At 35.5% G+C, this 24150-nt stretch overlaps 1 protein-coding gene across 1 annotated transcript in view; it reads left to right on the forward strand.

The window, feature by feature from the left end:
- Window positions 1-24150, forward strand: part of TPR (translocated promoter region, nuclear basket protein) — a 73511-nt gene that overhangs the window by 7508 nt on the left and 41853 nt on the right. Inside the window, exons 3-18 of the mRNA XM_079696515.1 lie at window positions 3488-3561; window positions 5119-5215; window positions 6334-6437; window positions 6778-6942; window positions 14153-14245; window positions 14684-14764; window positions 14845-14932; window positions 15664-15804; window positions 16212-16303; window positions 16731-16928; window positions 19076-19183; window positions 20212-20438; window positions 21339-21502; window positions 21955-22088; window positions 22177-22325; window positions 23345-23507. Coding sequence (XP_079552641.1) covers window positions 3488-3561; window positions 5119-5215; window positions 6334-6437; window positions 6778-6942; window positions 14153-14245; window positions 14684-14764; window positions 14845-14932; window positions 15664-15804; window positions 16212-16303; window positions 16731-16928; window positions 19076-19183; window positions 20212-20438; window positions 21339-21502; window positions 21955-22088; window positions 22177-22325; window positions 23345-23507 — 2078 coding nt within the window. The remainder of the gene's footprint in view (window positions 1-3487; window positions 3562-5118; window positions 5216-6333; window positions 6438-6777; window positions 6943-14152; window positions 14246-14683; window positions 14765-14844; window positions 14933-15663; window positions 15805-16211; window positions 16304-16730; window positions 16929-19075; window positions 19184-20211; window positions 20439-21338; window positions 21503-21954; window positions 22089-22176; window positions 22326-23344; window positions 23508-24150) is intronic.

The following is a 24150-nucleotide window of genomic DNA, read 5'->3' on the forward strand; positions in this document are numbered from 1 at the left end:
CCTTGTGTGTTATTTGTTGTTTTTCCCTTGCTGCTTTTAATATGATTTCTTTGTGTTTAATTTTTGACAGTTTGATTAATATGTGTCTTGGCGTATTTCTCCTTGGATTTATTCTGTATGGGACTCTCTGTGCCTCCTGGACTTGATTAACTATTTCCTTTCCCATATTAGGGAAGTTTTCAACTATAATCTCTTCAAATATTTTCTCAGTCCCTTTCTTTTTCTCTTCTTCTTCTGGAACCCCTATAATTCGAATGTTGGTGCGTTTAATGTTGTCCCAGAGGTCTCTGAGACTGTCCTCTATTCTTTTCATTCTTTTTTCTTTATTTTGCTCTGCATCAGTTATTTCCACTATTTTATCTTCCACCTCACTTATCCGTTCTTCTGCCTCAGTTATTCTGCTATTGATCCCATCTAGAGTATTTTTCATTTCATTTATTGTGTTTTTAATCGATGCTTGATTCATCTTTAGTTCTTCTAGGTCCTTGTTAACTGTTTCTTGCATTTTGTCTATCCTATTTCCAAGATTTTGGATCATCTTTACTATCATTATTCTGAATTCTTTTTCAGGTAGACTGCCTATTACCTCTTCATTTGTTAGGTCTGGTAGGTTTTTATCTTGCTCCTTCACCTGCTGTGTGTTTTTCTGCTTTCTCATTTTGCTTATGTTACTGTGTTTGGGGTCTCCTTTTTGCAGGCTGCAGATTCGTAGTTCCCGTTGTTTTTGGTGTCTGTCCCCCGTGGCTAAGGTTGTTTCAGTAGGTTGTGTAGGCTTCCTGGTGGGGGGGACTAATGCCTGTGCTCTGGTGGTTGAGGCTCGATCTTGTCTTTCTGGTGGACAGGTCCACGTCTGGTGGTGTGTTTTGGGGTGCCTGTGGCCTTATTATGTTTTTAGGTAGCCTCTCTGCTAATGGGTGGGGTTGTGTTCCTGCCTTGCTAGTTGCTTGGCATAGGGTGACCAGCACTGTAGCTTGCTGGTCGTTGAGTGAAGCTGGGTGCTGGTGTTGAGATGGAGATCCCTAGGAGATTTTCGCTGCTTGATATTATGTGGAGCTGGGAGGTCTCTTGTGGACCCGTGTCCTGAGGTTGGCTCTCCCACTTCAGAGGCACAGCACTGACTCCTGGCTGCAGCACCACGAGCCTTTCATCCACCCGGCTCAGAATAACAGTGAGAAAAATTAGAAAGAAAGAATTAGTAGAAGAAAGAACGAGAGAGGGAAAGAAAGGAAGAAGGGAAGAAAGGAAGGAAGGAAGGAAAAAAGAAAGAAAGGAGGGAGGGAGGGAGGGAGGATGAAAAGAAAGAAGGAAAGAAAGGAGGGAGGGAGGGAGGAATGAAAGCAAAAGGAAGAGTGAATGGAAGAAGGGAGGGAGGGAGGGAGGGAGGAAGGAAAGAAAGAAAGAAAGACAGGAGGGAGGGAGGGAGGAAGGAAATAAAAAGAAAGTGGAAAGAAGAAGGGTGGGAGGGAGGGAGGGAGGAAAGAAAAAGAAAGAAGGAAAGGAGGAGCGGAGGGAGGGAGGGAGGAAGGGAAGGTAGGAAAAAAAGAAAAAGCAGGTAAAGTAAAATAGAATAAAGTATGAAATATAGTAGCGTTATTAAAATTGAAAAGTAATTATTGAAAAAAAAAACACGGACCGATAGAACCCTGGGACATATGGTGGAAGCAAAGCTATACAGAGAGAATCTTACACAGAAGATTACAAACACACATTCACAAAAAGAGAGCAGGGGGAAAAATCAAAAATCTTGCTCTCCAAGTCCACCTCCTCGATTTGGGATAATTCGTTGTAAAAAGAGGAAAAGGGCGAGAAGTCTGAAATCTTGCTAAGTCCACCTCCTTAATTTGGGATAATTCGTTGTAAAAAGGGGGGAAAGTCTTAAATCTTGTCCTCAAAGTCCACTTCCTCAATTTGGGATGATTCGCTGTCCATTCATACACTCCACAGACGCAGGGCACATCAAATGGACCGTGGAGCTTTAATCCACTGCCTCCGAGGCTGCACAGAGAGATTTCCCTGTCTCTGCTCTCACAACTCCCGGGTCTCAGCCTTGGACCTGGCCCCGCCTCTGCGCGTAGGTCGCCGGAGGGCGTCCGTTCTTCGCTCAGACAGGACGGGTTTAAAGGAGCCGCTGATTCGGGGGCTCTGGCTCACTCAGGCAGAGGGGAGGGAGGGGAATGCCCTCTCCTCGCGCACCAGGCAACAAAAGGGAAAAAAGTCTCTTGCCTCTCCAGTAGCTCCAGACCCTTTCCCCGGACTCCCTCCGGGCTAGCACTAACCCCTTCAGGCTCTCTTCCTGCCGCCAGCCCCAGTCCTCTCCCTGCGCTCCGACTGAAAGCCGATACCCGAGCCTCAGCTCCCAGCCCCGCCCGCCCCGGTGGCCGAGCAGACAAGCCTCTCGGGCTGGTGTGTGCCTGAGGGCACCGATCCTCTGTGCCAAAATCTCTCCGCTTTGCCCTCCGCACCCCTGTTGCTGTGCTCTCCTCCGCTACTCCGAAGCTTTCCCCCTCCGCCACCTGCAGTCTCCGCCCTCGAAGGGGCTTGTAGTGTGTAGAAACCTTCCCTCCTTCACGGCTCCCTCCCACTGGTGTAGGTCCCGTCCATATCCTATTGTCTCTGTTTATTCTTTTTTTCTTTTGACCTACCCAGGTATGTGGGGAGTTTCTTGCCTTTTGGGGGGTCTGAGGTCTTCTGTCAGCGTTCAGTAGGTGTTCTGTTGGAGTTGTTCCACGTGTAGATGAATTTCTGATGTATCTGTGGGGAGGAAGGTGATCTCCGCGTCTTACTCTTCCGCCATCTTCCTCCGGCTCCCCTGTTTTTCTTTTAATAAACGAATTGTTTAACTTGGAAGTAATAATAATGTATTTGTTTATAAATTACCAGCACATAACATAGACGTGTTTCAGTGGAAGAAAGTTTCAGAAAGTATGCTCTTCCTAATTATTGGAATATGTTTAGAAGAGAAACTTTAGGGGAGATAGCCCATTATGAGTGGAGATTGTGGGACTGAAAATTCAGTATCAAGCATAGCTCTTTTTAGCATGGTAAACCAGCTGAATTACAGTTATCCATTATTGTGATTTACTCTGTAGACATTTCATGTAGTTTAAATGTTATTATTTATTCTCTTGATTTTGTCTTTTTTCACTTAATTTTTAAATTTGCAAATACAATTCACTTTTTTATGATTGACTTAGAAGATGTCATTGAAAAATAAGGAAATTGGTAATTGCAAATACTTTTTCCTAAAAATGTTGGCTAAAATGATCACAAATATGATTTTGAAGACAGGATAGCATATTTAAAACTTTACTAGAAATACAGTAAATTTGGGTTGTACTCACAAATTTGGAACGCAGTGTTGTGCAGCTCAACCTTTCTGAAACTCAGTTTCTTAATTTCAAAATGTGTATGGGTGGCCATTGAATACAAACTGTCACTGCAAATTTTAAGCTTATGTACGTCTGTTCATAAAATTCCGTTTATCCAGACAGTCAACTGAAGGTGCTAACTGAGAAAAACAAAGAACTTGAAGTGGCTCAGGATCACAATATTGCCATTCAGGTAAAAGTTATTCCTGTGAATAAGGCTAATTGTAAACCTGATACTTGAGGAAGTTTTCTATTCTGATTGTGCTTATTGGTTATTTAGTCAGTAGGAAGATGAAATATGTTCAGTTAGGAGAAGCTACTAACAAAAATGTATATACATAAATTCCTTAATAGGATTTTATGTTTTAATGATTGATCAGATATTCCTTTTACTTATTAGAATATGTAAGTTCTTGATATAAAAAAACTTGCTTTTAGCTGTGTAGCTCTTAAGTCATGATTTAAAAAAAAATTTTTTTGCATTATAAGTGCCATAAATCTGTAAGTAAGGTAGATATTCATAGATCCATCCGTCTGTCTATCCACCCACTCACCCACTTACCTACCTATTTTCCTTCCATTCTTTTAGAAATTATCTATTTAATGCTTACTATTGCCTAGGCATTATTTCAAGTATTGTGATACAGTTGGGGATATGTGTGAATCCACATTGGTAATCATTTCCTTAGAGTAGTGATTAAGAATAACAGTTTGAATATGGTTACAAGGATTGCGGGCCAGTTTGTTTAATAAAGTGGTCATACCCAGTGATTCTTTGATCAGATAGACCTTTAGATTCTTGCCATTGCTTTTTAAAAATTTGCATTTGATTTGAGGTTAAAAGATATTTGATATATGGAAGACACTTATAGTGGGAAAGCGTGATAGACTTGATCCAAAAGAAATTTAAAATTTTCTACATAAAAAGAATTAAAAAGCAAATAAATCATAGAAAGTATTTTCTCAATAAAAATATGACTATATATATTCTTAATACATGACTACTTTCAAATTACAAGAAAAATTATTCAAAGGGGGAAATGGGCAAAGGTTTTTAAAACCAGACAGGAAGCTGTACAAATAGCCAATAGCAATATGAAATATTATTCTACTTAACTTTTAATCAGAAAAACGCCAATAATGCAACAAGGTAATTATTTTTCACCTCCCCATGTTAACACTGATTTTTTTTGTTTCTCCTTTTTTTTTTTTTTTAAGCATAATCTTCACTTCTGGCGTAAGTGGCTTGAGATTGGCAATTATGACTTCAAGAAAAGCCTATAAATTGCCGTTATCTTGCTGCAAAGCAATTTGACAAAATATATTAAGAGTTTTAATAATTCTGTTTCTGGGGATCTTTCTTGAGAAATAATTTGAACCAAGGTGCAGTGATATGCATTAAAGTTTTATTTTATAACAGCAAAAATTAGAAGTAAATTAAGTTTCTTATAAAGGCTTGTCAAAATAATTATATAATTATGTGACACTTCCAAGTGATTAAAAAGTGACATGGGAAATTTTTTTGTGAGTATAGGAAGAATAATTTTTTAAAGCCCAAAATATGAACAGGAGTGTTGAGATTATGGGTAGTTTTTAAACATTTTGATGTATAAGCCATAAGTAAGAAAACCAACCATTTTTAAACCACTGCTAATGTTAACTAAGGTGCCAATTCCATGTTCATTTCTATATATTTGATCAACTTGATTTTCTTGTTTAAATGTTTTATGCTTACTCCTTTATATGACAGAGCCAGTTTACAAGGACAAAGGAAGAATTAGAAGCTGAGAAAAGAGACTTAATTAGAACCAATGAGAGACTATCTCAAGAACTTGAATATTTAACAGGTATGAACTAGGACCTTAGTATCTAACTTCACTCTTTCCTTTCTCTTCTAACAGTGCTAAGATTTAATCCCCAGTCCATTTCTATTAGCTAGTGTTTGTCATAGCTCAGAATAGAGTTCAGAGTAATATCCTGTTGTTTCTCCTACTCATTTGTCTCTAGATCATTCTGAGCACTTAAAGAGGTGTCTGTAGACAAGTACACAAATGAAAAACATCTGAAAGAATTTGGACCAAGGTTTATGTACTATAGTATTATTTATAGTATCAAATTGGAAACTGTTTAGTTGTTCAGTTGTAGAGGCTGAACTTCTTCGTTTTATACAGACACCCTTGCTGGTATAAGCTGTCCACAAGCATTCAATATAAGAATCTAAAAGGAGAGACCATATTTAAAAGCACAGGCTGAAAGAATTAGGAAGCAAGAATATAAGATATTTAGACATAGAATATAATATGTAATACAGTTGATGTATTCAAGTGAATGTGACTCTTAAGCAGTTTAATGGTATCCAGTTCCCTTTGGTTCCTTTTTATAAGATTCTTCAGAATTTTTATTTCTACTGAAGGAAGAATTTTCAAATACTTATGTTACTGTACAATAATAGTCAATTAGTAACTATTCTATTCTCAGAAAAATTAATTCAAAGTATTTGTTGATGATTTTGATCAGCTAATGGGTAAGTAAAATTAAATTTTTTCATAAAAACCTTCATGTAAGGAATACAAAAATAATTAAGCATGTATATTCCTGCTGTTTTGAGTGTAAAGTTTTGATATGTATCATTGCTTTTTAACTTAAGAAATGGCTAATTTGTGAAATTTTAATAGACCTTTGGTTAATATGAGGAAATTAATGTTAATCTTGTGTATTTAGCTTTAGATACTGCATTTAAAATAAGATAACCAGTATAATTTGCATGTTTGGTTGAATGCATGAATTTGGCTTCATCATCTATTTGTTAAAATTAAATTTGTGATTAAGTATGGCAGAAACAAGTTAAAATAGAAGAGTTGAGAACTACTTATATAAATGTTTGTATTCCTAGAGATGCATTTTTGATGTTTGGTTCCTCTGACCATTCATTAGTCATTTTCACATTCTCTTCTGACCTTTCTAGAGGATGTTAAACGTCTAAATGAAAAACTTAAAGAAAGCAATGCAACAAAGGGTGAGCTTCAGTTAAAATTGGATGAACTTCAAGCTTCTGATGTTTCTGTTAAGGTGAGGAACAAACAATTTCTAATGCACAGAATACAACTTTTGATTAAAACTCACCTAAATTAAATTTTAAATATAAGCAAGTTATCTATAAAAGAATTAAAAGCTACATTTTTTTAATATCAGGGAATTAAGTTTTAAGACAATTTTAATTGAACTGTTTTGCGTATATGATGTTTGTTTCGTATTGTTCTTACCTGATTCTCTTTTCTGTTAAGAGTCCATGCAAATACTTATTTCTGTTGTAAAAGTTCTGGCTTGTGTACCTTAGCTACACACAAAATCTTTTGAATAACCATATATTATATTTAACTGTAAACCTTTTTTTCTTGGATTTCCTTAGTATCGAGAAAAACGCTTGGAGCAAGAAAAGGAGTTGTTACATAATCAGAATACTTGGCTGCATACAGAGTTGAAGACCAAAACTGATGAACTTCTGGCTCTCGGAAGAGATAAAGGAAATGAAATTCTCGAGCTTAAATGTAATCTTGAAAACAAAAAAGAGGAGGTAATTTAGTAAAATTGTATCTTTATGTTAGTTACAATTTACATTTGTGTGCCAGCTTATACAAATTTATTCAGTGGAGTACCAAATTAAATATATTGTAAGATTAGGGGTCAATGTGAAGGATATAACTCATAAACATTTGGCCTAGGAAATTAACCAATTACATTTTTTTAATCAGATTATAATTGATTTACAATGCTGTGTTAGTTTCTACTGTACAATGAAGTGAATCAGCGATATGTTTACATATATCCCCTTCCTCTTAGACCTCCCTCCCACCCCCCATCCCACCCATCTAGATTATCACAGAGCACCAAGCTGAGTTCCCTGAGCTATACAGCAGGTTCCCACTAGCTGTCTTTTTTACACATGGTAGTGTATTTATGTCAAACCTAATCTCCCAGTTCATCCACCCTCCGCTTCCCCCACTGTGTCCACACATCCATTCTCTACATCTGTGTCTGTATTCCTGCCCTGGAAATAGGTTCATCAGTACTGTTTTTCTAGATCCCACATGTATGCGTTAATATACAATATTCGTTTTCTCTTTCTGACTTGCATTTAAATAAAGAACTTACATATCCTTGGATGAATTTTCATACTATCTACTGTCTTATGGTGTGTTCTTCCTAAGATACATGTTTAAGAAGTGGTGGTGAGTTTCTCTGAGCTAAATCTAAACATGTTGTTCTGTGAGCTATTATTTTTCATTTTCTTAAACATGCATATTTTATGTAAAATGCTTTTTTGGGTGTGGGGGATTATTTTGCTTTTACTTGGCAGCTAAACTGTATTTACTTATTTTTAACATCTTGATTGGAGTATAATTGCTTTATAATGGTGTGTTGGTTTCTGCTGTATAACAAAGTGTATCAGCTATACGTATACACATATCCCCATATCTCCTCCCTCTTGCGTTTCCCTCCCACCCTCCCTATCCCACCCCTCTAGGTGGTCACAGAGCACCAAGCTGATCTCCCTGTGTTATGCACCTGCTTTCCACTAGCTATCTATTTTACATGTCGTAGTGTATATATGTCCATGCCACTCTCTCACTTTGTCCTAGCTTACCTTTCCCCCTCCCCGTGTCCTCAAGTCCATTCTCTACGTCTGCGTCTTTATTCCTGTCCTGCCCCTAGGTTCTTCAGAACCATATTTTCTTTTTTTTTTTTTTTTTAGATTACATATATATGTGTTAACATATGGTATTTGCTTTTTTCTTTCTCACTTGCTTCACTCTGTATGACTAACTCTAGGTCCATCCACCTTACTACAAATAACTCAATTTCATTTCTTTATATGGCTGAGTAATATTCCATTGTATATATGTGCCACATCTTCTTTATCCATTCATCTGTCGATGGACACTTAGGTTGCTTCCATGTCCTGGCTATTGTAAATAGAGCTGCAATGAACATTGTAGTACATGACTCTTTTTGAATTATGGTTTTCTCAGAGTATATGCCCAGTAGTGGGATTGCAGGGTCATATGTTTTATCTTTAGTTTTTTCAGAAACCTCCATACTGTTCTCCATAGTGGCTGTATCAGTTTACATTCCCACCAACGGTGCAAGAGGATTCTCTTTTCTCCACAACCTCTCCAGCATTTATTGTTTCTAGATTTTTTGATGGTGGACGTTCTGACTGGCGTGAGATGATACCTCATTGTAGTTTTGATTTGCATTTCTCTAATAATTAGTGACGTTGAGCATCCTTTCATGTGTTTGTTGGCAATCTGTATATCTTCTTTGGAGAAATGTTTATTTAGGTCTTCTGCCTATTTTTGAATTGGGTTTTTTGTTTTTTTAATATTGAGCTGCATGAGCTGCTTGTATATTTTGGAGATTAATCATTTGTCCATTTCTTCATTTGCAGATATTTTCTCCCATTTTGAGGGTTGTCTTTTCGTCTTGTTTATGGTTTCCTTTGCTCTGCAAAAGCTTTTAAGTTTCATTAAGTCCCATTCGTTTATTTTTGTTTTTATTTCCATTTGTCTAGGAGGTGGGTCAAAAAGGATCTTGTTGTGATTCATGTCATAGAGTGTTCTTCCTATGTTTTCCTCTAAGAGTTTTATATTGTCTGGCCTTACATTTAGGTCTCCAATCCATTTTGAGTTTATTTTTGTGTATGGTGTTAGGGAGTGTTCTAATTTCATTCCTTTACATGTAGCTGTCCAGTTTTCCCAGCACCACCTATTGAAGGGGCTGTCTTTTCTCCATTATATTCTTCCCTCCTTTATCAAAGATAAGGTTACATACGTGCGTGGGTTTACCTCTGGGCTTTCTATCCTGTTCCATTGATCTGTATTTCTCTTTTTGTGCCACTACCATACTGTCTTGATTACTGTAGCTTTGTAGTATAGTCTGAAGTCACAGAGCCTGATTACTCTGACTCCGTTTTTCTTTCACAAGATTGCTTTGGCTATTCAGGGTCTTTTGTGTTTCCATACAAATTGTGAAATTTTTTGTTCTAGTTCCGTGAAAAATGCCATTGGTAGTTTGATAGGGATTGCATTGAATCTGTAGATTGCTTTGGGTAGTATTGTCATTTTCACAATATTGATTCTTCCAATCCAAGAACATGGTATATCTCTCCATCTGATTGTATCATCTTTAATTTCTTTCATTGGTGTCTTATAGTTTTCTGCATACAGGTCTTTTGTCTCCTTAGGTAGGTAGGTTTATTCCTAGGTACTTTATTGTTTTTGTCGCAATGGTAAATGGGAATGTTTCCTTAATTTCTCTTTCAGATTTTTCATCATTAGTATATAGGAATGCAAGAGATTTCTGTGCATTAATTTTGTATTCTGCTAATTTGCCAAATTCATTGGTTAGCTGTAGTAGTTTTCTGCTAGCATCTTTAGGATTCTCTATGTATAGTATCATGTCATCTGCAAACAGTGACAGCTTTACTTCTTTTCCAATTTGGATTCCTTTTATTTCTTTTTGTTCTCTGATTGCTGTGGCTAAAACTTCCAAAACTATGTTGAATAATAGTGGTGAGAGTGAGTAACCTTGCTTGTTCCTGGTCTTAGTGGAAATGGTTTCAGTTTTTCACCATTGAGGATGATGTTGGCTGTGGGTTTGTCATATATGGCCTTTATTTTATTGAGGTAAGTTCCCTCTATGCCTGCTTTTTGGAAGGTTTTTATCATAAATGGGTGTTAATTTTGTTGAAAGCTTTTTCTGCATCTAGTGAAATGATCATACGGTTTTTCTCCTTCAGTTTGTTAATATGGTGTATCATATTGATTGATTTATGTATATTGAAGAACCCTTGCATTCCTGGGATAAACCCCTCTTGATCATGGTGTATGATCCTTTTAATGTGCTGTTGCATTCTGTTTGCTAGTATTTTGAGGATTTTTACATCTATGTTCATCAGTGATGTTGGCCTGTAGTTTTTTTTTTTTTTGTGACATCTTTGTCTGGTTTTGACATCAGGGTGATGATGGCCTCGTAGAATAAGTTTGGTGGTGTTCCTCCCACTGCTATATTTTGGAAGAGTTTGAGAAGGATAGGTGTTAGCTCTTCTCTAAATGTTTGATGAAATTCCCCTGTGAAGTTTTCTGGTCCTGAGCTTTTGTTTGCTGGAAGATTTTTAATCACAGTTTCAGGTTCAGTGCTTGTGATTGGTCTGTTTATATTTTCTATTTCTTTCTTGTTCAGGCTCAGAAGGTTATGCTTTTCTAAGAATTTTTCCATTTCTTCCAGATTGTGCATTTTATTGGCATATAGTTGCTTATAACAGTCTCTCATGATCCATTGTATTTCTGCAGTGTCAGTTGTTACTTCTCCTTTTTCATTTCTAATTCTATTGATTTTAGTTTTCTCCCTTTTTATCTTGATGAGTCTGGCTAATGGTTTATCAATTTTTTTTATCTTCTCAAAGAACCAGGGTTTAGTTTTCTTGATCTTTGCTATCATTTCCTTCATTTCTTTTTCATTTATTTCTGATCTGACCTTTAGATTTCTTTCCTTCTGCTAACTTTGGCATTGTCTTGTTCTTTCTCTAAATGCTTTAGGTGCAAGGTTAGGTTGTTTATTTGAGATGTTTCTTGTTTCTTGAGGTAGGATTGTATTGCTATAAACTTCCCTCTTACAACTACTTTTGCTGCATGCCGTAGGTTTTGGGTCGTCATGTTTTCATTGTCGTTTGTTTCTAGGTATTTTTTGATTTCCTCTTTGATTTCTTCAGTGATCTCTTGGTTATTTAGCAGTGTATTGTTTTGCCTCCATGTGTTTGTATTTTTAACAGATTTTTTTTTCTATAATTGATACCTAGTCTCATAGCGTGTGGTCGGAAAATATACTTGATATGATTTCTCAGTTTTCTTAAATTTACCAAGGCTTGCTTTGTGACCCAGTATATGATCTATCCTGGAGAGTGTTCCATGAGCACTTGAGAAGAAAGTGTGTTCTGTTGTTTTTGGATGGATTGTCCTATAAATATCAATTAAGTCCATCTTATTTAATGTATCATTTAAAGCTTGTGTTTCCTTATTTATTTTCATATTAGATGATCTGTCCATTGGTGAAAGTGGGGTGTTAAAGTCCCCTACTATGATTGTGTTACTGTCAATTTCCCCTTTTATGGCTGTTAGCATTTGCCTTATGTATGTAGGTGTTCCTATGTTGGGTGCATAAATATTTACAATTGTTATATCTTCTTCTTGGGTTGATCCCTTTATCATTATGTAGTGCCCTTCTATGTCTCTTATAATAGGCTTTATTTTAAAGTGTATTTTGTGTGATATGAGAATTGCTACTCCAGCTTTCTTTTGATTTCCATTTGCATGGAATATCTTTTTCAATCCCTTCACTTTCACTCTGTATGTGTCCCTAGGTCTGAAGTGGGTCTCTTGTAGACAGCATATATACGGGTCTTGTTTATGTATTCATTCAGCCACTCTGTATCTTTTGGTTGGAGCATTTAATCCATTTACATTTAAGGTAATTATCGATATGTATGTTTCTGTTACCATTTTCTTAATTGTTTTGGTTTCTTATTGTAGGTCTTTTCCTTCTTTTGTGTTTCCTGCCTATAGAAGTTCCTTTAGCATTTGTTGTAAAGCTGGTTTGGTGGTGCTAAATTCTCTTGGCTTTTGCTTGTCTGTAAAGGTTTTAATTTCTCCGTTGAATCTGAATGAGATTCTTGCTGGGTAGGGTAATCATGGTTGTAGGTTTTTCCGATTCATTACTTTAAATAGGTCCTGCCACACCCTTTGGTTTGCAGAGTTTCTGCGGAGAAATCAGCTGTTAACCTTATGGGGATTCCCTTGTATGTTATTTGTTGCTTTTCCCTTGCTGCTTTTAATATTTTCTCTTTGTATTTAGTTTTTGATAGTTTGATTCGTATTTGTCTTGGCGTGGTTCTCTTTGGATTTATCCTGTATGGGACTTTCTGGCTTCCTGGAGTTTATTCAATATTTCCTTTCCCATGTTAGGGCAGTTTTCAACTATCATCTCAAATATTTTCTCAGTCCCTTTCTTTATCTCTTCTTCTTCTGGGACCCCTATAATTTGAATGTTGGTGCATTTCATGTTGTCCCATAGGTCTCTGAGACTGTCCTCAATTGTTTTCATTCTTCTTTCTTTTTTCTGCTCTGTGGTAGTTATTTCCACTATTTTATCTTCCAGGTCACTTATCTGTTCTTCTGCCTCAGTTACTCTACTATTGTTTCCTTATAGAGAATTTTAAATTTCATTTATTGTGTTGTTCATCATTGTTTGCTCTTTAGTTCTTCTTGGTCCTTGTGAAACGTTTCTTGTATTTTCTGCATTCTATTTCCAAGATTTTGGATCATCTTTACTATCATTACTGTGAATTCTTTTTCAGGTAGACTGCCTATTTCCTCTTTTGTTTGGTCTTGTGGGTTTTGCTTGCTCCTTCATCTACCCTGTGTTTTTCTGTCTTCTCATTTTGCTTAACTTACTGTGTTTGAGGTATCCTTTTCACAGGCTGCAGGTTTGTAATTCCTGTTGTTTTTGGTGTCTGCCCCTAGTGTGTAACGTTGGTTCTGTAGGTTGTGTGGGCTTCCTGGTGGAGTGGACTGGTTTCTGTGTTCTGGTGGATGAGGCTGGATCTTGTCTTTCTGGTGGGCAGGACTGCATCTGGTGGTATGTTTTGGGGTGTCTGTGAGTTTATTATGATTTTAGGCAGGCTCTCTGCTAATGGGTGGGGTTGTGTTCCTGTCTTACTAGTTGTTTGGCATTGGGTGTCCAGCACTGGAGCTTGCTGGTTGTTGAGTGGAGCTGGGTCTTAGCATTGAGATGGACATCTCTGGAAGAGCTTTCACCGTTTGATATTACGTGGGGCCGGGAGGTCTCTGGTGGACCAATGTCCTGAACTCGGTTCTCCCACCTCAGAGGCTCATGCTTGACACCCGGCCGGAACACCAAGACCCTGTCATCCACACAGCTCAGAAGAAAAGGGAGGGAAAAAAAAGAAAGAAAGAAAGAAAGAAAAATTAATTAAACTAAATAAAGTTATTAAGATAAATAATAAAAAAAAATTAAAAGTTAAAAAAAGGAAAGAAAGAAGAGAGCAACGAAACCAATAAACAAATACACCAATGATAACAAGTGCTAAAAACTATACAAAAAAAAAGAAGAAAATAGACAGCCCTAGGCTAAATGGCAAAAGCAAAGCTATACAGACAAAATCACAAAAGCATACACACATGCTCACAAAAAGATAAAAATGAAAAAAATACACATATATATGTTAAAAAAAAAGGGAGAGAGCAACCAAATCAGTAAACAAATCTACCAATGATAATAAGCTCTAAATACTAAACTAAGATAAGCATAAAACCAGAAACAAATTAGATGCAGAAAGCAAACCCCAAGTCTACAATTACTCCCAAAGTCCACTGCCTCAATTTTGGGATGATTTGTTGTCCATTCAGGTATTCCACAGATGCAGCGTACATCAAATTGACTGTGGAGATTTAATCCACTGCTCCTGAGGCTGCTGGGAGAATTTTCCCTTTCTCTTCTTTGTTTGCATAGCTCCTGGGGTTCATCTCTGCGTGTAGGTCACCTGAGGGCGTCTGTTCCCCACCCAGACAGGACAGGGTTAAAGTAGCAGCTGATTAGGGGGCTCTGGCTCACTGAGGCCTGGTACTTGGCAGCTAAACTTTATGCCAAATTAATTTCAGTTAATACAACATCCTTCCCCCTGCCCAACTCTCCTTCTTTGTTTCTAGGTTTCTAGAATGGAAGAACAGATGAATGGCTTGAAAACATCAAATGAGAATCTTCAAAAGCATGTAGAGGATCTGTTGACCAAACTGAAAGAGGTGTAGTTGACCAGTTTAAAATGTCTCTTTTACAAAAATATTGTAACACTTAGGAAGCTATTGATTTATAAAATGATTTCATATTTTGAACCATTCCTGGCACCACAAAGTGGCCAGGGCACTTTCATATGATGTAAGTAGGCTAAAATTGCTAGAATCAGTTACATACTGTATCCAAAGTACTGTCTAAAAATGAGTATGGTTAATTTTAATGACATCCAAGTATTTTACTTTAAGATAAAAATATCATTAACATTTTATCCTTAAGATAATTTATCTCTATAATGACAACTGATTTTAATTTTAGTGTTTTAGTCTTCATCTCTTTACTTTCAAAACTGAATTTTTTATCTTGGCATTTGATAAGCATTCTAAATTCAGTTCAAATCAGACTGTTGTAATTGGGTATTTGGTGTTGGCTTTTTTTTTCCCCCTCAGGCCAAGGAACAGCAGGCCAGTATGGAAGAGAAATTCCACAATGAATTAAATGCTCACATAAAACTCTCTAACCTTTACAAGGTAGGTACTGTACCATATGCATTAGTGTCCTAATGCTGCATTATTGGATGTTGGGTAACTTTTTTAAGATTAAATTTTAGAGTGCTGCTGATGATTCAGAGGCAAAGAGCAATGAACTGACCCGAGCAGTGGATGAATTACACAAACTTTTGAAGGAAGCTGGAGAAGGTAAGACTTTCCAGTTATGAGAAGATTATTTTGTTTTTAGATAGAAGGTACTGTTTTCTTTACCCTTCTGTAGATTTTTGGATTTAGAGGTCAGATACCTTATCAGGGACAAAATTTGATATAGAAGAAAGATCCTTAGGTCAAGAAATTTTAAATTCTATTTTCAGCAAATATTAGAAAATATAAGTAGCTAATATTTTTCTGTTTCTTTCATTTGATAACCTTATATATATTCTGATTTGTAATAGTAAATTTTTCTTCCATTTTTGAAACATTTCCTTTGATAAATACATATAGGTTTATAGTTTGGGTACTCTCTTAATCCATAAATAAGCCTTACTTTTTAAGTTATAATGTATTGTAAAGTCTTTGATTTCATATATTCCTGCTTTTTTTAATGTAAGTTATTTATGTATGATCTTTTCCAGGCATTTCCTATGTTCTAGACATCTAAGATCAGATTAAAACCAAAGAGACACTTAGAGCCACTTTTTTATAATTTGAGTTCCCCTATTTTCCCCTCTTATAAAAGGGACATCAAAAGGAGAAATAGATTCACTAGGCCAGGACACCTCAGGAATTATAAGTACATCAAGAGCTTCCAGTGCGTAATAACTGTCAGCCATAGCCTCTGTAGAATTTAATATTGTCTGCTGACTATTCTATTATATTCTGTAACTCAAAGATTTTAATTATGTGCTTGATTATTCTGTCTCTAAAAATGTTTTTAGCCAATAAAGCAATACAAGATCATCTTCTACAAGTAGAGGAATCTAAAGATCAGATGGAAAAAGAAATGCTTGAGAAAATAGGGAAATTAGAGAAGGAATTAGAGAATGCAAATGACCTTCTTTCTGCCACAAAACGTAAAGGTATGGATTAATAGATGCTTATTAAAGGTTTGAAATACTAGAACTTCCCTACATAGTCCTCACTTAACTTCACTAATAGTGTTTGTCATGTTGTGATGCAGGAAACTCACTAAGTTATAGCATTACAATTTATTTTTAGTTCAGCATTACTTTATCTGTATCTTTATTGTAGTGTCAGGTGTAAGTACCATTTGATCACACATAATTGTGTGTCAATCTCCAGAATAGTTTTAACTATAATTACTGCATGATTTTTAGAATTGTGTTACATGACTACTTGTATTTTATAGTCTTCATAAGAATTTATATGTAATGTACAGTAGGTATCACTTTTACTTGTAAGAAATATTAGTGGCTTTACTTTGAAATTTTACAAAAATATACTCGATTTCTCTGTGTTGGCACAGGGGCCATCTTGTCTGAAGAAGAGCTTGCAGCCATGTCTCCTACTGCAGCAGCCGTAGCTAAGATAGTGAAACCTGGCATGAAGCTAACTGAGGTAAAAATGCTATTAAATCTTGTTATTTTCCTTCAGCAAAGGTGTTCACATCTCTGACCCTTATGCCCCAGAAAAATTATTCTTAAAGTTGCCTAGTGATGAACAGATCATTTTAGGAAAGGCTTTCATACTTTTTTTTGTTTGTTTGTTTTTAGTTGTGCCTCGTGGGCTCCTTAGTTGTGGCATGCAAACTCTTGGTCCCCGGACCAGGGATCGAATCTGAGCCCCCTGTATTGGGAGCAAGGAGTCTTAACCACTGTGCCACCAGGGAAGTCCCCAGGAAAGGCTTTCTTGGTTCCTGGTTCTGTGTAACATACAGTAAACATTTCCATCTTGTGTAATTGCTAATGAATGTTTATGAAGAAGCTAGACAAACTGTATATATCTGTTATGCTTAGATTTGAAATGACCCCTCTTCTTCTTTCAGCTATATAATGCTTATGTGGAAACTCAGGATCAGCTGCTTTTGGAGAAACTAGAGAACAAAAGAATTAATAAGTATCTAGATGAAATAGTGAAAGAAGTTGAAGCCAAAGCACCAATTTTGAAACGCCAACGTGAGGAGTATGAACGTGCACAGAAAGCTGTGGCAAGTTTATCTGTTAAGCTTGAACAAGCTATGAAGGTTGGTTCCATTCCTAAATTTTAACTGTAGAAAAAATACATATGAGAAATAATTTACTAAGTAGGGTAGTTCTTTCTTAAAATTAAAGAATTTAAGTTAAAAGGCTAACCACTTTTTCAGTGATAGGGTAATTATATATTTTAAAACTTGTTATTACATTATTAAATATCTGTAATTGCAAAATGTTTTATCTTTATTCAGCTAACATTGAAAACCTTTAGCGTTTTTTAAGACATTTGGGATGATTTCTGTAGGGTTCTCTAGTGGATGATAAATAGCCACATCTCCCTGGGCTACTCTTCAGATTAAAATAACAATCTCTCTTTGTTAATAGAACCTTTCTAAATTTAGCAATAGTCATATTTTGTCAGGCAATTCTGATATTCTGTCTAGAAATGATAATATTGTTTGACTTACCATTGAAAAGAATTCCTTTTTTTAAATATCGTTTCACAATTTGGCAAATCTATATATACATTATTTTGTTACTGTTCCTTTGCATATTAGAAGTACTAAGGAAGCTTGTAAATATTCTTTATCTCTTAAGATTCCTTTTTGATAGATAATGGTTTAAAAAGAGTATTTATATGCTGATAATGTTGTTTTTAGGATACAACTATTATTACTGAGAAATCTTCAGGATTTATTAAGCAAGTTTTATTGGGTGAAATCAGTTAAATCAACTTGTATTTAAACTGATAATTTCTTTTTGAGAGCATAAATATATTGTATAAATAACTTGTATCCTTAATTCAACTTAAACTTTTGTTGCTGTTGTTATTACAATTTAGATATCGGTTTAAATCAGGGTGTATTGTGTCTAATGGTCTCTTTCTCCTGAATCATATGATATCTAGCCGTCTTGCCTTGACAGAATATTGGGTTTTAGACACACCCCTGCCCCTCTGATGTGGTTTAAAAAGAGGTCTTTCGGATCTACTTGACTTTCTCACTGTTGAGAGTGAGCATTTTGCCTGGAGCTTATTGTCTGAAGGAGGTAGTAAAGTAGAGGGGCTTAAAAATCAGATAATAGTAGCTGTTCATTGTGGGGAAAACCTATTTGTTAATTCATCACTAACGTACAGGTACAGTAATAAATACAGACATTTTTCATAACTGCCAAAGACTTTAAAGATAATTTCTGTATGTTTTTCATAGTTGAATCTTCTGTCCATAGCATACATCATGTCCAGTCTAGATTCTGTGGTGCTTATTTGTTAGATTCTTAGAGTTTTATAACCAAATTACTTCTTTCCTTGGCATCTTAATTTATCCCAGTTTGAACTCAGCAGATTTGTGTCGTTACCATCTTTCATGAATATTTGCCTGCTTCATTTTGTCAACTGAAATTGGTTTATCCATGTTCTCTGAGGGCACTGTGCCCGGAGGTACTTTAAACACCAGGAAAAATATGAGCCATCTTTCACTCGAATAGTGTGTAAAACATTATTATGTGAAAACAATACATTAAGAAGCAAAGTTTGTATGAATTTGAGATAAAACATAAGATTTCAAAGATATATTGTGCTTACATCAAGCTCCTTAAAACTGTGCCCCTAAATCCCTAATGATATTGTGATGCTAAACTTTACAGAGCAGTGCAATATGCTGTAATTTCTTTCCTTTTTTTAACAGCCTTGTGACATTGGCTGCTGCTTCTTTAGAATTAATTGCTGATGCATTTTTAATAAAACCAAGTCTTTTATGCATCTTACCCAACATTTTTTACTTTTAACATTTATTTCCAGATAGTCAGTATAATAATGATTATCGTTGTAATGCAATCCTTTGTTTTTGTCTTAGTAACGAAGCTTTTGAGAGTATTTCTCTGATATCATTTGATAGTACACAATGAATTTGGTGTGGCTGTAACATTGTAGTTCACAGTTAACTTAGGGGGAATTCCTCATCGTTATCATACAGTGATGAAGATTATAATGAGCAATATTTGAGATATTAAGAAATACATGTATTCATATTTTTAAGAAATTTCTCCTTAGAGGCTAGTATATTATATAGAATATTTTTTATTTATAAGTTGATTACTGTGGTATTTAGCACTGTATATTTTTGTTGTTTGTGTAACTGCTATTTATATAGATCTTAGAAGGAAAAACAGAATTTTCATTTGACTTTTCATTTTAAAGGAGATTCAGCGATTGCAGGAGGAAACAGATAAAGCCAATAAACATTCATCTGTGCTTGAAAGAGACAATCAAAGAATGGAAGTACAAATAAAAGATCTTTCACAACAGGTTAGAATTTTTTGTTTCTTTTCCTGTATTTTTTCCCTGAACTGACTGCCTAGTAGTGTTTGAATCTGTTTGCAGGTATGTAAGATAGAACTAGCACATAAGAAATTCTCATCAACTAAGAAAACCACTCTAGCAGAATTGCAGCCTAGTCATTGTTTTCCCGTGGCTGCTCCCCCTTTTCTTTTCTTTACATGTTTGATAAATTTTCAAATTGAAGGTACTGGTTGTAATAAATGAAGTAATTCAAAGATAAATAAAAGTTTTCTTCCCCCTGCCCAAGCCCCAGAGTTAACAGAATGGTGTTATTCTTTCACCAATGGTGTATTCTTTCACACCTTCTTATACGTACAGATACACAGGAGCATATGTAAACATATGTAAACATTCTTTGTTTTTACTAAAATAAAATCATGCATTTTGTATATGCATCTATAAATGCATTACCCTACCACTTTTTTTTTTTAACTGAACAGGTTTGGAAATGTAGGTCTGTTTTGTTCATATATTTTACCCTAATTTTTGTGTGGGGGTATACACACATACACACAAACATAGATAAAAATTTCACATAAATGAAATTAACATCTATTTTCCATGCTCCCCTTCTGCCCCACCACATAATACATACATAAGCATGCAAGTGCAAGCATACACACACACACACACACACACACACACACACACACACACACACACACAAAATGGGTATATATTTCTGTGTGTTTTATTTGGTCGTTGTTTTAGAAAAATGGAACCATGCTTCTGGAATCTGCCTTTTTTTTTAAATAGTAGTTTTCATTATGTACATCCATAGAAATGAAAAATAAATTTTTTCAATTAAGGTTTTCTTTATTTAGGCCTTAATATCTAAAATGATAAGCTTGATGTTTTGTTTTTCAAGATAATTTAATACTAAGTGGACAGTGTTTGTAAAGTAACATTGTCATTTGAAAATTTTTACTTTTCTTCTAAACATTTCCAGAATCAAAGCCAATACTATTTGATAACATATTAAAACCCTTTTTTAGATTAGAGTGCTTCTGATGGAACTTGAAGAAGCGAGGGGTAACCATGTAATCCGTGATGAGGAAGTAAGCTCTGCTGATATAAGTAGTTCATCTGAAGTAATATCACAGCACCTAGTATCTTACAGAAACATTGAAGAGCTTCAACAGCAAAATCAACGTCTCTTAGTGGCCCTTCGGGAACTTGGGGAAACCAGAGAAAGAGAAGAACAAGAAACAACTTCATCCAAGTAAGCAATAGACTACGTTGGTTTATTCAGCAAACATTTATTGAAACCTTTTGTGTGCCCCTAACAGTGCTGGATATTGGGAATATAGTGATTTAGGAGAAAAAACAAAACAAAACTGAGCAACAATACCAAAAAAAAAAAAAAATTCTACTCTCAGGGACCTCAGTTTGTGGATGAGACTGATAATAGATAAGATAGATAATAAGATCAATAAATAGATAATTTTAGTTCAGTGTGATTAGTGCTGTAATAGATAAGCCTATCCATGGGAGCATAGGGTATGAGACCCAGCCTAGATTTTAGGGAACAGGCCAGGCTTCATGGAGAAGATATTTAAGGAATTACAGTAAAGAATTTTCTTGGAAAAAATGGTTTTGGTACAAGAGGAGGAAGAATGGCTATGAAAACAAGAAGACTGGAGTTTGGACTCAGTGGAATTGGTTTAATTTTTTTTTTTTTTTTTTTTTTTTTTTTTTTTGCGGTACGTGGGCCTCTCACTGTTGTGGCCTCTCCCGTTGCGGAGCACAGGCTCCGGACGCCCAGGCTCAGCGGCCATGGCTCACGGGCCCAGCCGCTCCGCGGCATGTGGGATCCTCCCAGACCAGGGCACGAACCCGTGTCCCCTGCATCGGCAGGCGGACTCTCAACCACTGCGCCACCAGGGAAGCCCGGTTTAATTTTTGCAAACATTTTTCAGATGACGTTAGTGAGTGTCTGTATCCTATATGGTGGGGGTTTTAAAAGTGATTCTTAAAATAGCAGTAGAAGAAAGAAAGGATAAGAGTGATGAAAATACTGTGCTTAATGATAGGCGATAAAATGCTTAGTCAATTTGCAATAGAAATTATAACTGCATCTCAATCTCAGTCCTGTGAAATAGACTGATTTCTTTTCCTGCAGAATAACTGAGCTTCAGCTTAAACTTGAGAGCGCCCTCGCTGAACTGGAACAACTCCGTGAATCACGGCGACATCAAATGCAGCTTGTTGATTCCATAGTTCGTCAGCGTGATATGTACCGTATTTTGTTGTCACAGACAACAGGAGTTACCATTCCTTTACAAGGTAGGTTTTTATACGTTATCTTAAAAGTTTCCAAGTATTTTTGGGAAATATTTCTGAAATGTATATTAGGGAATGGATTTTGCAATATAACTAGTATCTACTTTAACAGTGATAACTTCAAATTTGACTACCATATATGAGTGATCATAACACATCATCAATTCTAAAATACATTATTTTAGGTAAGAAAAATGCTGATCATTGTTGAAAAATATGCATCTGAGAGGCAGTGAATTACAGTGTTTATTCTGGTTATGTTTTAACATTTAATCTGCAAAAATTACCTTTATTTAACTAGAAGTCATAAATAACTTTAATAAGTTGTTTAGTAGGTTCTTTGTGTCGTAATTTCTATGATCTTATGATTTCATTTAAATGAGTCAGCTTGTTGATTTTTGGTAATGACGTATTTTGTGAAGAAATGTTACATCATTCTTTTTACGTTTCTGAAGCTTCAAGCTTAGATGATAGTTCTCTTGTGTCAACTCCAAAACGTTCAAGTACATCACAGACTGTTTCCACTCCTACTCCAGTACCTATAATTGAGTCAGCAGAGGCAATAGAAGCCAAGGCTGCCCTTAAACAGGTAAAGACCCCACCTTTACAGCTTTATCTTGGGTCAAGTTTTTTGAGAACATGGAGTATCATCTTCTAATAATTTCTCCAATATTTAGTTGCAGGAAATTTTTGAGAACTACAAAAAAGAAAAGGCAGATAATGAGAAAATGCAGAATGAGCAGCTTGAGAAACTTCAGGAGCAAGTCACAGATTTGCGATCACAAAATACCAAAATTTCTACCCAGCTAGATTTTGCTTCTAAACGGTAAATTTTCTTTTCAAAAATTAAGCCTAAACGGTATACTTAGTTTTCAGTTGAATCAAATTCAAGCATTAATTTGCGATAGTGTTACTTTTTTTGGTGGATTCTGATCCAGGATGAGATGTACAGGGGTTCATTTTTTACTTTTGGTTAATGATTATCCTGGATATTGCTGAGGAGTCAAGGTAGTTGTTTACTTAAGTTGAAGTTCATGTAAGGCATGTTGCTATTTTTCCTTCCTGAGATTAAAGAAGATACTGTTTCCATAGGACTTAATTATTTTAAGTAAGGAAGATAAGGGAACTGTGAGCAAATTCAGCCTTTTCTAGTCTAGGTAGAAGAGAAGCAGGCTCTAGAGAGTTAATTTTGGGAAAATTCACTTTCTTGGTCACTTACAAAGGAATAATGGTAAATTTCATTCCATAGTTATTACCAGAGCCATTGAATACTTGTTAGTTTATCAAGTTAGGAAAAAACTTATTTCTTTGTATACTACATGGTCAAACTGTTTTTGTAAGTATATGACAAGCAGTTGTCTCTGTACATTCCAACAGTTTGATATCCCAATAAAAGCACCTTTTTTTTCCCTATGTTGATAGCTCTAGCCAGCCATTTTCTAAGCTTTCAAGCACATAAGAAAATAACATGAAGAATTTTACAGAGGAAAAAAAAGGACTGGCAAAAATCCATCACTAACCATGAGTGAATATCTTAAATTGCATACTGTATTGTGATGGGTGTCTCGTGTATCCACATTATATGGCATTATTTTGGATATGATTTAAATACTTGTAAATGAGTAAGATTAAAAAGTTAATTCAGCATGAGATACTGTGCTTAATTAGAATTTGAATTTGACTGCTAAATGTGGAATTTAGAAAAAAGAATGAAGATTTTTACATTATTATACAAGCCACTGTTTTCATATTAATCATGTAAAATTAAGTTCTTGTGAAAATCAAGGAACTAAACTAGGATATAGTACTTCAGTTGCTTATGGAATTTTTTTTTTTTCATATAAGTTATGAAATGCTACAAGATAATGTTGAAGGATATCGTCGAGAAATAACATCCCTACATGAGAGAAATCAGAAACTCACTGCAGCAACTCAAAAGCAGGAACAGATCATCAACACAATGACACAAGATTTGAGAGGAGCTAATGAAAAGCTAGCTGTTGCAGAAGTGAGACCAATTTCCGGCATCTCACTTGAGTTATAAGTTGCATTTGACACTTGTTTTTTAATTATTACTTGGCTTTTACTCGTTGATGTAATGTAGATATTTGAGGTTTGTGAATTATATGTCCTTATCAGATAGTTTCCAGGCATCCACTTGTCCATCAGATCGGTTGGGTGATTGTTTCTAATAAAACTGGAGAGGGAAAGAAGTTTGTTAGTCGGGACTAAGATTGTCTTACAGATTTTCCATTTCAAAATAAATTTATAAGTCACTGTTGCTCTAGTTACAACAAAGGCAGTGGGTGAATATTTTATCCATTCTTATTTCTAATAAAGGACAGTATAAAAATTTCGTTAGCATTGAATTATATTTCTGAATTTCAATGAATGAAATATAATTGATGAAATGAATGATGAATATAAATGTCAATCAGAAATTGACAGTACTTTCAACTAAATTCTAAATTCTTTGAAGATAAATTTTCATACAATGTTTTACTTTTTAAAAAATTGTCTCTCACAGCTTTTTAATCATTACTTATGAACTAGGTACAGTTGTCCCCCATTTGGCCTATCGAGAAACAGACGCAGAAGCTAAGTAATTTGCCTGTTTTGAGTCCATGATGAGAGATGGTTTGGTTGGGACT

Source organism: Hyperoodon ampullatus, assembly GCF_949752795.1.
Source record: "Hyperoodon ampullatus genome assembly, chromosome: 2".
In the NCBI taxonomy this organism is placed as follows: Eukaryota; Metazoa; Chordata; class Mammalia; order Artiodactyla; family Ziphiidae; genus Hyperoodon; species Hyperoodon ampullatus.